At 38.3% G+C, this 15,000-nt stretch overlaps 1 protein-coding gene across 6 annotated transcripts in view; it reads right to left on the reverse strand.

Moving 5' to 3' along the window:
- The window catches only part of LOC135209094 (beta-1,4-glucuronyltransferase 1-like), a 122,489-nt gene that overhangs the window by 22,692 nt on the left and 84,797 nt on the right, over positions 1-15,000 (reverse strand). For all 6 annotated transcript variants that reach the window (XM_064241694.1, XM_064241691.1, XM_064241693.1 and 3 more), the window contains one exon: positions 14,281-14,539. In XM_064241694.1, coding sequence (XP_064097764.1) covers positions 14,342-14,539 — 198 coding nt within the window. In that variant the 3' untranslated portion in view covers positions 14,281-14,341. The remainder of the gene's footprint in view (positions 1-14,280; positions 14,540-15,000) is intronic.

Consider the following 15,000-nt stretch of genomic DNA (forward strand, 5'->3'; position numbering starts at 1 on the left):
ACTTCTGAAGACCAATTTATCAATGGCTGCAGAGGTTTCAGGAGTGAAGTCACCGAGGTGATGATGGCTCCGTAGGTGTTAAGAGTGAAGTCACCGAGGTAATAATGGCTCCGTAGGTGTTAAGAGTGAAGTCACCGAGGTAATAATGGCTCCGTAGGTGTTAAGAGTGAAGTCACCGAGGTAATAATGGCTCCGTAGGTGTTAAGAGTGAAGTCACCGAGGTAATAATGGCTCCGTAGGTGTTAAGAGTGAAGACACTGAGGTGATAATGGTTCCTGAGGTGTTAACAGTGAAGGCACCGAGGTAATAAGGGTTCCTGAGGTTTAGGAGTGAAGATACCGAGTTATTAATGGTTCCTGAAGTTTTAGCAGCGAAGTTGCGGAGGTAATAAGGGTTCCTGAGGTTTTCAGAGTGAAGCCGCCGAGGTATTAATGGTTCCTGAGGTTACAGGAGTGAAGATTCAGAAATGAAAATGGCCCCCCAGAGGTTTTAGCAGCAAAGACACCTAGGTAACAAAGGCTCCTGAGGTTTTCAGAGTGAAGACACCAGGGTAATAAGGGTTCCTGAGGTTTTCAGAGTGAAGACACTGAGGTAATGATGGTTCCTGAGGTTTTAGCAGCGAGAACACCGAGGTAATAATGGTTCCTGAGGTTTTAGCAGCGAGAACACCGAGGTAATAATGGTTCCTGAGATTTTAGCAGCGAAGACACCGAGGTAATAATGGTTCCTGAGGTTTAGGAGTGAAGACATCGAGGTAATAATGGTTCCTGAGGTTTTCAGAGTGAAGACACAGAGGTGATAAGGGCTCCTGAAGTTTTCAGAGTGAAGACACCAAGGTAATAAGGGTTCCTGAGGTTTAGGAATGGGGATACCGAGGTATTAATGGTTCCTGAGGTTACAGGAGCGAGGGTTCCGAGGTGATAATGGCTCCAGAAGGATTAGCAGCGAAGATACCGAGGTAACAAAGGCTCCTGAGGGTTTTAATAAACCCTAAGGATTGCGAATGATGATGACTTCTGAAGCTTTTTAAGGACGACGAGATAAAGATGGCTCCCGAGGGTTTTAGGAGTGAAGACACCGAGGTAATAAGGTTTCCTGAGGTTTATAACACATCAAGGGACCCCAGGTAGAGGTGGCTCCTGGTTCTTGAGGAAATTAATGCTTGATGGAGCTCCTTAGTCTACTGGATTTGGGAAGAAACTTATTTTGTGAGTTAAACACAGAGAATAATATATATATATATATATATATATATATATGTGTGTGTGTGTGTGTGTGTGTTTGTGTGTGTGTGTATGTATGCATATGTATAAAGTTGCCTGCAGCCCAATATAGCTAGCACTTACTACTTGTAAGGAAAGTTACTTCATAGGACAACAGAAGAACAAAATTTTTCAGAAGCCTGACTGAAATACAACACCAGCCCTCCTGCTGGAGAGGCGAGTGTCATAGCTCACACGAAGGTCTAGTGAAATCCCAATGAGCAAATATATGCGAAGGATCTTGAGAGAGATCCTGTGATGTGTATTCTTAACTTATCCTAATGAATGTAGGAGTGACAAAAAACAATAGGGTCCTGAAGGAAGCTCTACAAGGGACTACATGAGACGATTGTTTGAGAATAACATTATGAATGATAATACAAACGTTAATGATGCAGGTACGAGGAAGAAAGAAAGGAATTAGGGTAAAATTCAATGACCAGTAAATGCAGAGAAAAAAATTGTTCTCGTGATGGATCCTGAATTCGTGGGGTTACTTTATGGAGTGCTGGACAAAAGGCGATGCTGTTAGAGAAGTTAAACCCTTCCTGAAGAAGAGGAAGAAGAAGAAGAAGGCTAAATTAACAAGAAAAAAAGAAAGATAATGGGGATGTAAAGAAGATCAAGAAGGATATTTACAGTACAAGATTGCAGGATGACCTCGGAGGCCCATTCCGCCGGCCTCGGCAATAAATCCAGAATTAATGGAGTACAGGAAACAAGACAGAGCTGGGAAAAAAGAAGAAGAAGAAGAGGCTAATAAATGAGAGAGAGAGAGAGAGAGAGAGAAAGCAGAAGAAAAGGATACCTTACCACAGGAGATGGTAAGATAAATTCCAATTAATGGAGTACAGGAAACAATACAGAGCCGGAAGAAGAAGAAGAATAAAGAAGAAGAAGATTGAGAAGAGAAAAGAAGAGGAGAAGAGAAGGCCAATGAAAAAAAGAGAGAGAACAGAAGAAAAATATCCTTTACTGTAGGAGATAGCAAGATAAAATAGATAAGAAGACCGAGATGTCCTCTTTTTTGGGTTTTGGGGTGGGTATCCTTAGGGAGGGAGGGAGGGAGGGAGGGAGGGAAGGAGTAGAGAAAGGGGGTAGGGTTCGGTGGGGTTAGGAAAATGACTCCTGAATGAAAGCGAGGGTGTTTTGGAGACAATTTGTCTCGAATTGATGTTGCGGAAGGAATTTACAAATGAAGGATTTACTGTATATATATAGTATATATATATATATATATATATATATATATATATATATACATACATATGTATAGATATATATATATATATATATAGTATATATATATATATATATATATATATATATTATAATACAGAGAGAGAGAGAGAGAGAAAGAGAGAGAGAGAGAGCAGTCATTTCATGTTTATACACAAAAATAAGTAATGATACAAGGAAATAATTTCTCTTACTAATACTGAAAACAATTTATTTATTTATTCATTTATCTCTCTACCTGTCTCTTAGTCGTTAGCAAGATTATGAGATTATGGCACTGGGGTGTTCCTTCCGTCGGCCTTTTTTTATTTTAGTGTTAATGGAAAGCGATTAGTAATGACAAACTAAAAAAAAATAAAAAATAAAAAAATGACTATAATGATAACTAAACATTACTAGGTGTCTTAGAATTAAGGAGAGTATTTGAAGGTAGTAGTACAATCTGCTCTCTCTCTCTCTTTCTCTCTCATTCCACTAGAGAGAGAAAGATATGTAGGGAGTTAAGTGTACTTTAATCTTAATCCTTGCTCTCTATCCGGTGGAAGAGAGAGAGAGAGAGAGAGAGAGACGCCAGTCTTTTAAGTGTTTGTGTCTCTGCTACAAGTATAAACAGACAAATGCAGAGAGAGAGAGAGAGAGGGAGAGAGAGTAACGCAAAACGTACGCCAGTAGTCTTGACCCTGGCAAAGAGAGAGAGAGAGAGAGAGAGAGAGAGAGAGAGAGATAGTGGGTGTAGTTTACGTGGGTTGGGGGAGGTAGTATTGGAGGAGGAAGAGCGGTGACGTAGTAGAGAGAGAGAGAGAGAGAGAGAGAGAGAGAGAGAGAGAGGGAGGCGTGCGGGCGTGCTGCATTGCGCCCTGCCGTAATGATTTTTCACCCGTGGGTGCCGATCGCCCGATCAACAGGGTGTCGTCGTGATCGTCGCTGCCCCCCCCCCCCCCTCCCCCCCCCCCCCAAACCCGCCCCCCTTCCGGGTCCGCTAAGTGACCTGTCGACTGACCTGGAATGATGATGACCTGCAGTATATTCTGGTTATTAGCGATTCAATTATTATGACCTGTTTTTTATTCCCTGGCTGGGAGTGACCTGTTGTCAGGTCATATTTATTAGTCTGTAGCAGGTTCTGTTTATATGAATATTTATTTAATTGATTCATTAGCTGACCTGTCGAATTGACCTGTTACTTTTTATTTCAATAGCTGACCCGTCGAATTGGCCTGTTACTTTTTCTTGACCTGGAATGACCTGTTAACTTTTTCATGAATTGGAATGACCTGTTACTTTTTCGTGACCTGGAATGACCTGTTACTTTTTCGTGACCTGGAATGACCTGTTAACCTTTTCATGACCTAGAATGACATGTTAACTTTTTTTTTTACCTGGAATGACCTGTTACTTTTTCGTGAACTGGAATGGCCTGTTAACTTTTATTGGGCTGGAATTACCTGTTAACTTTTTCATGAACTGGAATGACCTGTTAACTTTTTTTGGACTGGAATTACCCGTTAACTTTTTCATGACCTGGAATGACCTGTTACTTTTTCATGACCTGGAATGACCTGTTACTTTTTCTTGACATGGAATGACCAGTTAACTTTTTCATGACCTGGAATGACCTGTTAACTTTTTCGTGAACTGGAATGACCTGTTAACTTTTTCATGACCTGGAATGACCTGTTAACTTCTTCGTGAACTGGAATGACCTGTTAACTTTGTCATAACCTGGAATGACCTGTTACTTTTTCATGACCTGGAATGACCTGTTAACTTCTTTGACCTGGAATGACCTGTTAACTTTTTCCTGACCAGGAATGACCTATTAACTTTTTTTTGCTTGGAATGACCAGTTACTTTTTCTTGACTTGGAATGACCTGTGGTCGTGTCATTTATTCATTAATCTGAAGTACATTCTGGTCATTTATGTATCTATGTATGTAAGTGTATATTTCTTTTTTTTATTTGGATGCTAAGTAACCTGTCGCATTGACCTGTAAATTGCTTTTAACATGGAATGACCTGTATATTTTTTGTGCTTTGTATCTCTTATTGTCATTATTCTTTCTCTTTTTAATTTACTGATGCTTTTGAAGAGAGAGAGAGAGAGAGAGAGAGAGAGAGAGAGAGAGAGAGAGAGAGAGACTGACTTTCATAAGGGCTAATTCTACTCTCCCGGTGTATATACCAGATCAATGGAAGGCTCTCCTCTCTCTCTCTCTCTCTCTCTCTCTCTCTCTCTCTCTTCTCTCTCTCTCTCTCTACGACCCCTGACTCAACTGTTACGTTACGGATGTTGCAAAATGATGTTGATAGTGATGTCACTGTTTTGTGCTGTTTATGATGTCACTCCTACTCTCTCTCTCTCTTTTAAGAGAGAGAGAGAGGGGGGAGGAGAGAGAGAGAGAGAGAGAGAGAGAGAGAGAGAGAGAGAGCAGTGTAGTACTGTCCACGGGATCTTATCAAAAGGCGTCCTTTCGTAAAAAAAAAAAATAAAAAGTGAAGGATTTTCTCAACAGTCAAGATCTCCTGAGGAGGACCTCCTCGAGGAAGGAAGGAAGGAAGGCCTCTTAAGAGGTATTCCTTCCTCGCGGTCTTCCTCAAGGGACGTCTCAAGAAAAAGAAAAAAAAAAGATAATAAATACTATTAAAGATAAAAGTGACTATCTGTCGCTTTGGAAATATAACAGGTGTTGGGCTTTCTGGGCGATATACTTATTTCTCTCGCTCTCTCTCTCTCTCTCTCTCTCTCTCTCTCTCTCTCAGTGAAGCCATATTTAAATGCCTGATAAGATTAGAATTTAATCTAATTCAATTTTTTTTTCTCTCTCTCTCTCTCTCTCTCATTTATATATATATATATATATATATAATATATATATATATATATATATTTATATATATATATATATTATATACATATATATATATATATATATATATATATAATATATATATAATTAGCTTTGCAATTTTCAAAACTTTTTTTGGGATGAAGCTGCTAGCCCCACACCTATTAACCGGTCTGCAACCAACCACAACCAATCATCTACCAAGTAAAAAAAAAACGTATTTTGGAGAGTAATGGATTTTTCAGATAATGGGAACAATTATGTAACACACACCCTCCCCTCTCTCTCTTCCCTCCTTGGATAGAGAGAGAGAGAGAGAGAGAGCGAGAGAGAGAGAGAGAGAGAGAGAGAGATGCAATTAGACACCTTTAACAAATCACTGAGATATATAATCCGATCTTTTTCACAAGACGTTAAAAGCCGTTTAGTGCTGGCGCTTCCATTAGCACTGAGAGAGAGAGAGAGAGAGAGAGAGAGAGAGAGAGAGAGGTGCAAATTATATCAAATTGAAAACTTATCAAAAATTTAAATATGGCTTCTTCACGAGAGAGAGAGAGAGAGAGAGAGAGAACAAAAATTTGAATTAGATTAAATTCTAATCTTATCAGGCATTTAAATATGGCTTCACTGAGAGAGAGAGAGAGAGAGAGAGAGAGAGAGAGAGAGAGAGAGAGAGAGAGAGAGAGAGAGAAGTTCCTTCCGGCCCATTCATTTGCTAACTTTGTGGAATGGGAGAGATATGTTAATATCGGTGAATATGCATATTGTTTAAAAGATACTTTTCACCCAATGTAATTAGGCCTATGAACTACCAGGCCTCTCAATTTGCATCGGAAACTGTGGTGGATGAGAGAGAGAGAGAGAGAGAGAGAGAGAGAGAGAGAGAGAGAGAGAGAGAGTTGGAGTTTGTGGAGCATGAAAGGAGAACAGTTAGGTTAGTTAATTGTTATAGAGTTGTGGAGTGGTTGGAATTACTTATATCCAAATTATATATATATATATCATATATATATATATATATATATATATATATATATACAAATAAATATATATATATGTGTATATATATACTATATACTATATATATATTATATATATATATATATATATATATATATATATATATATATATACATATATATTATAATTGGTAGGACTTCCTATACAATTGCAAACAATACTACCATTACTATCACCACTACTACTACCACTACTACTAACACCACCATGACAACCACCATCCTATAAGTCTAGTACCTAATTACCTCCCGGTAACACACATTGAATAATGACGTAGACTTATAGTAGGGAGGGTGACGCCACCTCTCTTAACCGACCGATTAACGTTAATGAAGCCCAATGATACGCGATTAGTACACGTCGGAAACGGGTGGCGTTTTAATAAGCCTTCTTGTGAGGATCTCATCTTCTGGTCCTGTTAATATTATTAATATTATCAGACCTTCGATAGTACCATAGCAAATACAAAGTGCTAAGTTAATCTAATCACTGGATCTATACATTCATATATATATATATATATATATATATATATATATATATATATATGTATATATATGCAAATATATGTAAATTTATCTGGTTCCTTTTATCAAATTTGAAGTTTTATTTCTATCATCTTTCGATGTGATTAGTAAAGATTTCTCTCTCTCTCTCCGTCAACGCCAGAAGCTTTTCTCACTCCCTTCCGTAACTCATAACACGATGTCTCTCATTCTCCCTCCCTCTCTGTCTCCCTGCCATCATAAATTCCTTTCTTTCTTCTTCATCTTCTGCTGCTGCTGTCGACTCAGCACAGTCAGCAGTCAGCCAGCAGCAGTCGTCACGGTCCTTCTTATAAATCTCCCCTGGACAAAACATTGTAAGGACCGCCAGGAGACACATTAAACCTTCCGTAAGTTGGCTCACTCACCAACTAGCAAAACTCCCTCTCCCTCTCCCTCCCCTTCCCTCCCTTTACCCTTCCTCACCTCTCTCCCCTCATGAGTTCCTCTCCCTCCATCTCTCCCTTCTCAACAACGAAGATTTCTCAGCAATTCCCAAACATCTGGTGTTAGTAAACCGGTTTTTGCCGAAGAGCAAGAACTTGTTCATGCACGAGGCTGGTTTAACTGAAACGACAACTTGTGTCGTGGTGAGGTGGTTTATTATGGAATTAAACCTGCAGATTCCCCTCTCTCTCTCCTTTATCCTTTATCAGACCTTGAACTTGCTATGGACTTTTTTGTATAGGTCTAGAATTAGACCTAAGTTCCCCAGTTCCTCTTTACCTAATTCCTACGCTTATTATACGTATAACTCTAAACTAGGCTGGGGAATTGACATGTGACTGATTAATCTCCTCATGTACTGGAACTTCCTTGTGGAATTGAACTTAATTCAGAAGTAAAGTTTCAAGCTCAAGAAAGATCTCTGTCTGGCGTTGGACAGAAGTTGGCTCTGCTTGACGGTGTGGATAATATTTTCAAGTTAGTTCACTGTGGCAGAACTATGCATGACATTCATCTTGAACTTGCAATGTATGAAGGGGTTAATAAAGAATTAAACCATTTAAAACCACTAAACCTAAACTGACTCCTGAAAGGAGTTTGTCATTGAATTAAACTTAAGACAAAATTAATCTTTTGAATATTAGAATAGGCCTAAGTTGGTCTTCAGTAACCTCAAACAAGGTTGTTGTAATACCCAGTTTGGATGTTGTACTATGAGTATGGCTGATCTCTCTCTCTCTCTCTCTCTCTCTCTCTCTCTCTTATTTTAATATTTATTCACACACACAGACATACTTTGTATTCCCTCAATCCATTCAATAACATTGCCATCTATTCGTTACAGTTTCGCCACGTAGGCCTATCCCTCCTCTGAGAATCAATATCCGGTTATAAAACATACCTTAGGCCCAGAAAATTGTAGGCCTATAGAGGCTCAAGTCTTCTATCAGTACATTGCAGCCTAGCATTGTCCAGATTTGTATGGGCAGCACTTTGTGTATGTGTTATGTACGAGCTTTGTCTGTGCAGGATTGTGTTTATTGCGTGGTTTGTATGCGTGATGCAAAACAGCTGTTTGTTTATGCGTGCAACTGAGGGCAGCAGTAACAAACAAACAGGGTTTGTGTGTGTGAAAGTAAACAACATGGAATAGCATTTGTGCATGTAGCAGGAACTAGGTTTGTGTATGAATTTGAACAGCGTTATGGAGCGTATCATGGGCACACCTACTTATGTGTATTTATCCTATGTAGTTACTTAATTCAACTTAACTTTGTGTTCGTGGCGTGAGCCACTCTTGTGTTCCAGAAAAGGAATAGTTTAGTTTATGAAGCACCTAGCTACTTTGAGTATGCAGCAAGAAATACCTAGCTTTGTATGTAATTGTTACTTAGAGGAAACATGGTTCAAAGCATGAAGTGGTTTTTGTAATTTAGACTTTTAGAATATTTTCAGGGTATTTTGTTGAAAATGATGTTGGATCTCCAATATTTATTTTGTGTTGGGAAGATTGAATGTATACATACATAAATACATATAAATGTAAATATTTACTTATACATAAGCATACATAAAACTGTCTGTCAGTTTTATCTGGAAAAGTTCTTGGGAAAAGTCAAAAGTTTAGATAGACGATAAGTAGGCCTAACAATGGAAATCAGAGAGAGAGAGAGAGAGAGAGAGAGAGAGAGAGAGAGAGAGAGAGAGAGAGAGAGAAAGTAAATAAAAAGCTACGTTTGTTGTAAAAAAAAAATAGGGAGATTATCATTTAAAAAGTACAAGATTAAACGTGAAACGAGTGAATTCACTAGTCTTACTGAGAGAGAGAGAGAGAGAGAGAGAGAGAGAGAGAGAGAGAGAGAGAGAGAGAGGTGTCTCGCTAAGGAAGTAAAAAAACTAATGCTAGTTTTAATCGACCACTGTGTATTGACCGAGGGGGAGCCACAAAGAGAGAGAGAGAGAGAGAGAGAGAGAGAGAGAGAGAGAGAGAGAGAGAGAGTATAAAACAATCGCTCCCACATGCGTCTAGACCAATGTTACAAGAGCCCAAACATCACATTGGCCCTGAGAAACCGGTGCTGAATTCGACCTGGGTTCGTAATAGTGAGCCTAAGTCAGGAGATGATAATATATTATATAATATATACGTATATATACACACATATATATGCATATATATATATATATATATATATAATATATATATATATATATATATATATATATATATATATATATATATATATATATATATATATATATATATATATATATATATATATATATATATATATATATATATATATATATATATATGCAAAGCTTCTTGCATATCCCTGAGAGAGAGAGAGAGAGAGAGAGAGAGAGAGAGAGAGGGACAGAGAGAGAGACAGAGAGAAATACTATACGGTTAGACGAATCAGCGTGATAATCGGTGCTTTGGGACCAGCAGTCTTCGACCCAGCACGAGCTATGAAGTCTGTTCCTACACTACTCCTCCACCTCCTCCTCCTCCTCCTCCTCCTCCTCCTCCTCCTCCTCCTCCTTCTTCCGGCTCAATTCATCATCTCCTTTCTTTCCTCCTTCCTTGTACTTTATCAGTTATATTTACCTTATTTTTTTCGCCTTTTATTTTTTACTATATTTCCTCGTATTTGCTCAGTCTCGCCTTCACCGTTTACTCTTATAGTCTTTTCGTCTTTCTCGTATATTCTCTTCCTAATACGTTCAACTCTCTCTCTCTCTCTCTCTTTCTCTCATCATCCAGTTTCTTCTGTGTCCTTTTCATTCTTCTTGCAATTACATCAGAACTAGGCGCTGTCGTTCACTTCATCTATTATTCAGGGTGTTACAACTCAAATACCGTGTGGTACATCTATCTAGTATATATCTGCAGTGGCTCCTCTCTCTCTCTCTCTCTCTCTCTCTCTCCTCTCTCTCTCTCTCTCTCTCTAGAGGCTAGTCTTGGCCTAAAATTTTAGCCATTTTGGTCACACTTATAGCTAAGAAACATCGAGAAAACTTATTACTTCTCAAACGTCACTGCTAAGACACTGGTCAGTCTATTGTGACCAGTGAGAGAGAGTGGTCATTCGCTTCAAGTTTAGTAATATGACCGCTTCTACAGCAACTTCTAGTTTCAGCCTCATGTAATTTCTAAAAGTTTGAATAAAACCCCAATAATTGTCAGTAACTTACATGTATAGGTTTTTTTATCCTACCTACAGAGCAAGGGAACTATAGTAGATTATAATTCACAGCTGCTGTTGCGCCTGACATAAATTGATTCCAAAATAACTTCCAAAACTTTGTTCCTGAGTATAAATAGTCAGTAACTACTGAGGCATCGTAAAAGGGTATTATCCCTTATCTTATTCTGAGCCGTTATTTCAAGAAAGGTTACTTATAGTGTCCCGGAAATAAGAGATTTTACATATTTCTTAATGGGTGATTTCCAAAAGATTTTTCCTGACCTCTCTTCATATTTTTCTGAGGTCGTAGCTTCGTATAACAGATGTTTACAACATTCAGGGGAATTTGGTTTATGACAACAAAGTACCTCGGCTTCCTTTTGGCTTATAGACATTAGCGAGCGTAGTAAATCTCTGCTGGGGGTCGACAAAAAGTCTGCATTGCAAATTGCAAAGACTAGAGCGCAGTCTCTCTCTCTCTCTCTCTCTCTCTCTCTCTCTCTGTTGGATTGCAAATTACAATGACAAGTGCACAGTCTCTCTCTCTCTCTCTCTCTCTCTCTGTTGGATTGCAAATTACATAGACAAGATCACAGTCTCTCTCTCTCTCTCTCTCTCTCTCTCTCTCTCTCTCTCTATAAATACTGCCTTATCACGGCTTTATGTTATGAAATGATTACCGTACTTATCTCTCTCTCTTTCTCCATTACGGTAAAGGCTATAATCATTCTATGATAGTGTTACAAGGAGTTACAAGGATTAGGATGTTTCAAAAACTTGTTAGTCCATCCCAAGAGGAGACATCGTGCGCTCACTTATCTCTAGGAGCAGGTTTTACTGTGCATCTACAGTGTCCTCCTAATGATTTTGTCTAGCTTTCTTTTAAACTCTTCCACATTGTCGCTGTTTATGTTGTCTCGCTGTTCTTTCATTCACCTGTTAATTCCCTGAATTTATAACAGAGAATAAAATCCAAGAAAATGAACTATGACAAAATTAGAAACATTTGTATTTAGGTCAAGACTGACGCTCTCAAGAGGATCAACATATCAGACAACGAGAGAAAAAATCCGTCGGAAGATTCTTGTGGTTTTGTGTGTGTCGGGGGGGTGGGGGGGGCGAGGATTCTATGGGCATTCTGGGAAAAGGGGTGGGGGAGGGAGGGGTTGAATGGGGGTGGGGGAGGGAGTGGTTTGTTAAGGGTGGGAGGGGCCTGGAATCCAAAGATCAAACGGTGACATACCCCTTTCGCTGCTTTTTGATGACGCGAGAAAACTTAAAAGAAATTAAATAATAATAATAACACCTTTATGATTATTCATCAATTTTCCTGTATTGAGAAATTAAAGTCACGAATTTGGTGGTAGGCGCGAACCCCACGACATGTGAGCGACGTATCACGACGCTATAGCCAACCACCATTCCAGATATTACTTGTAAAAAACGCTATTGGCAATTTTGAAGTGAAATTAGAGATGGTTGCATACAATTTTCTGCAGATTAAATTCATTTTAGGCACTTCGACAATATTTGATTGGTATCGGCAGAATTTTCGTTCTATTCCTGATGAAATAAAGTAATTCCGATTATATATATATATATATATATATATAATATATATTATATATATATATATATAAGTATATACACATATATGCATGTGCATATATATTATATACACACACACACATATATATATATATATATATATATATATATATATATATATTATATGTATATATGTATAATATAAATATAATCATATGTTTATTTATTTTTACAGATATTATAGTATATATATATATATATATAGATATATATATAGATATATATATATATATATATATATATATATATATATATATATATATATATATATATATATATATATATATATATATATATATATATATTATATATATATATAAGCTTTGAAAATTCTCACTCACAGACAAATGAATACAAACGTATTTACACATGCACACACAAAAGTGCGTGCACTCAACAAACACACACATACACACACACACACACACACACACACGCGTAGTCCCGTCAAATCCCAGGTCAATAGCCTCCTACCCCTCAAAGAGACTTCTTCAACAGACTGTCGACCCATCTTGACCTACTTTCTTGGGTCAAGGAGATTCGTTTTCGACACTGCCATTTTTAGGCTTCGGTTATTGGCCCACGTGGGCCTCTATTTATATATGTATGTATGTATGTTTCAGTTGCTGTATTTTGCTGTAATTTTATGTGCATAAATGATACATATTAATTTGCATGATAATGAACGATTGTGATAGTTATGTATGTTTCAATTGTATTTTGCTTTGATGGTTATGTGCATAAATGATATATATATTTATTTGTATGAATAATGGATGATTGGGATATTTATTCAGACTTTACCGAGAATAGGTGATGGCACTATTTTTGTAACATTTATATAATATATCCTATACATAACGGAATCACGAAAATTTTGAACGCGATGAATATATAAATAAAGGCAAAATCCACGAAGGAAAGTGAAACAATGAAGTACAGTTGCAAGGCCTTTCAACTCTCTTCCTTTACAGCCAGCTTAGCAAAGGACGAGAGTCGAAAGGCCTCGCACCGGTACTCCGTTGTTTAACTCTACTTCATTTTGTCTTCATTATATCCCATAAATTTATACGTTACTGTAAAAACTTTCGTCAAGAAATGATTGATTAGTTATGTGTCCGCCTTTCTTTGTAAGAGACGGACTAATGTTAGAGTTAGTTATTACTAAAAGTCTAAGTAAATCAGACTTATATAACTTAATGACAAAGTCGTTATCAACTTAATGACAAAGTCATTATCACGATCAGCCAAACCGATTAGTTAGCAACTCGAAAATTGAATAAGTGGTCCCTATAGACTCGGGTCAATGTGGCCCAATATTAAAATGCATCCAGGTGACAATTATAGCTAAATTCGTAAAAAAAAAAATAGTCTCTCTCTCTCTCTCTCTCTCTCTCTCTCTCTCTCTCTCTCTCTCTCTCTCTCTAACTGGTATGTAAAGTAAATGCATTAGGTGATATTTGTATAGGCCTGTTATCACACCTGTGTCATTAACGAATTTAATATATGAGTTTTCTTTGATGATTATCAAGCCTAAGTCTGAATCTCCTGCATAACACCCGCTAAATCCTTTGGTGATTAAAGAGCCAAGGACTAGATGCCCAGAAATGCCCTTCTTCAACGATCAACATGCCCAGAATCTATGCCCTCATCAACTGCAACACACCTGGAGGCTGTTGGCAGAGTTGGTGGCATCGTTTCAACAAATAGTACAGATGCCCCAAAATCTGTAGTCTGCAACAAACACTCAAATCCTTTGATTATCAGCAAACCAAGGCATAGATGCCCCAAAATGCCCCAAGATCTACAGTCTGTAGTCTACAACAAACAAATGTCACTTCATTCTTTGGTCATCAACAAGCCCCAAAGTGCCCCCAAGATCCATGCCCTCATCATCAGCAAAACTCACGCACTTGGCTCTGCCCAAAGGGCACAGATGCCCCCAAATGACCCCCCAAAGATCCAAGCCCTCGCCATCAGCAAAACTACTCACCTGGCTCTGCCTGAAGGCTGTTGGCAGCGTCAATGGTATTTTAACAACTCAAAGGACACAGATGCCCCCAAATGACCCCCTCCCCCAAAGATCCACGCCCTCACCATCAGCAAAACTCCAAGACTCACCTGGCTCTGCCCGGAGGCTGTTGGCAGCGTCGGTGGTGTCGTTGCCAGCCAGGGGGTACTGCTACAAGAAGCACGTTCCTCTTTTGCCGTAAATGGTGTGGAGCTCGGGCGTGATTTTGTTGTGGAGGAGGGCGTTCTGCTTCGCCGTCAGCATGTCCCTGTGGCGGTCCCGCCGGTGGCGTTTGATCCCCGGCCTGTGCACCAGGAAGGCGTTGTCCAGGACGTGGAACTCGTAGTCCAGGACGCACATCACGTACATCTGGCGGGAGAGAGAAGAAGAAAAGGGGCGTTGCTTAGGTTTGTGACGTCAGCGTGACGTAGAGGCGTCATGAAATGATCAGGGACAGACATTGAACTCAATTCTAACGACAGGTGGAATACTTGCTTCATAGTGTTTTGAGTGAAATACTGAATGGTTCGGTTCTAAAAATGTATTTATTATGTGATGGCAGAGATATAGTTCGTTTATTTGGAGAGAGAGAGAGAGAGAGAGAACTACTATTTATCTGTAGCCATGTTTAAATATGAGTCTGAAAGCATTGATCGTTTCCTTTTTGCATATATACATATATAAATATATATATATATAAATATATATATATATATATATATATATATATATATATATATATATATATTCTGTATATATATGTGTGTAGACAAGAACACACATATATATATATGCATTAAAGTCTATGCACATACATTTTAAAAGCACAG

This window comes from Macrobrachium nipponense, chromosome 37, assembly GCF_015104395.2.
Source record: "Macrobrachium nipponense isolate FS-2020 chromosome 37, ASM1510439v2, whole genome shotgun sequence".
NCBI classification, from domain to species: domain Eukaryota; kingdom Metazoa; phylum Arthropoda; class Malacostraca; order Decapoda; family Palaemonidae; genus Macrobrachium; species Macrobrachium nipponense.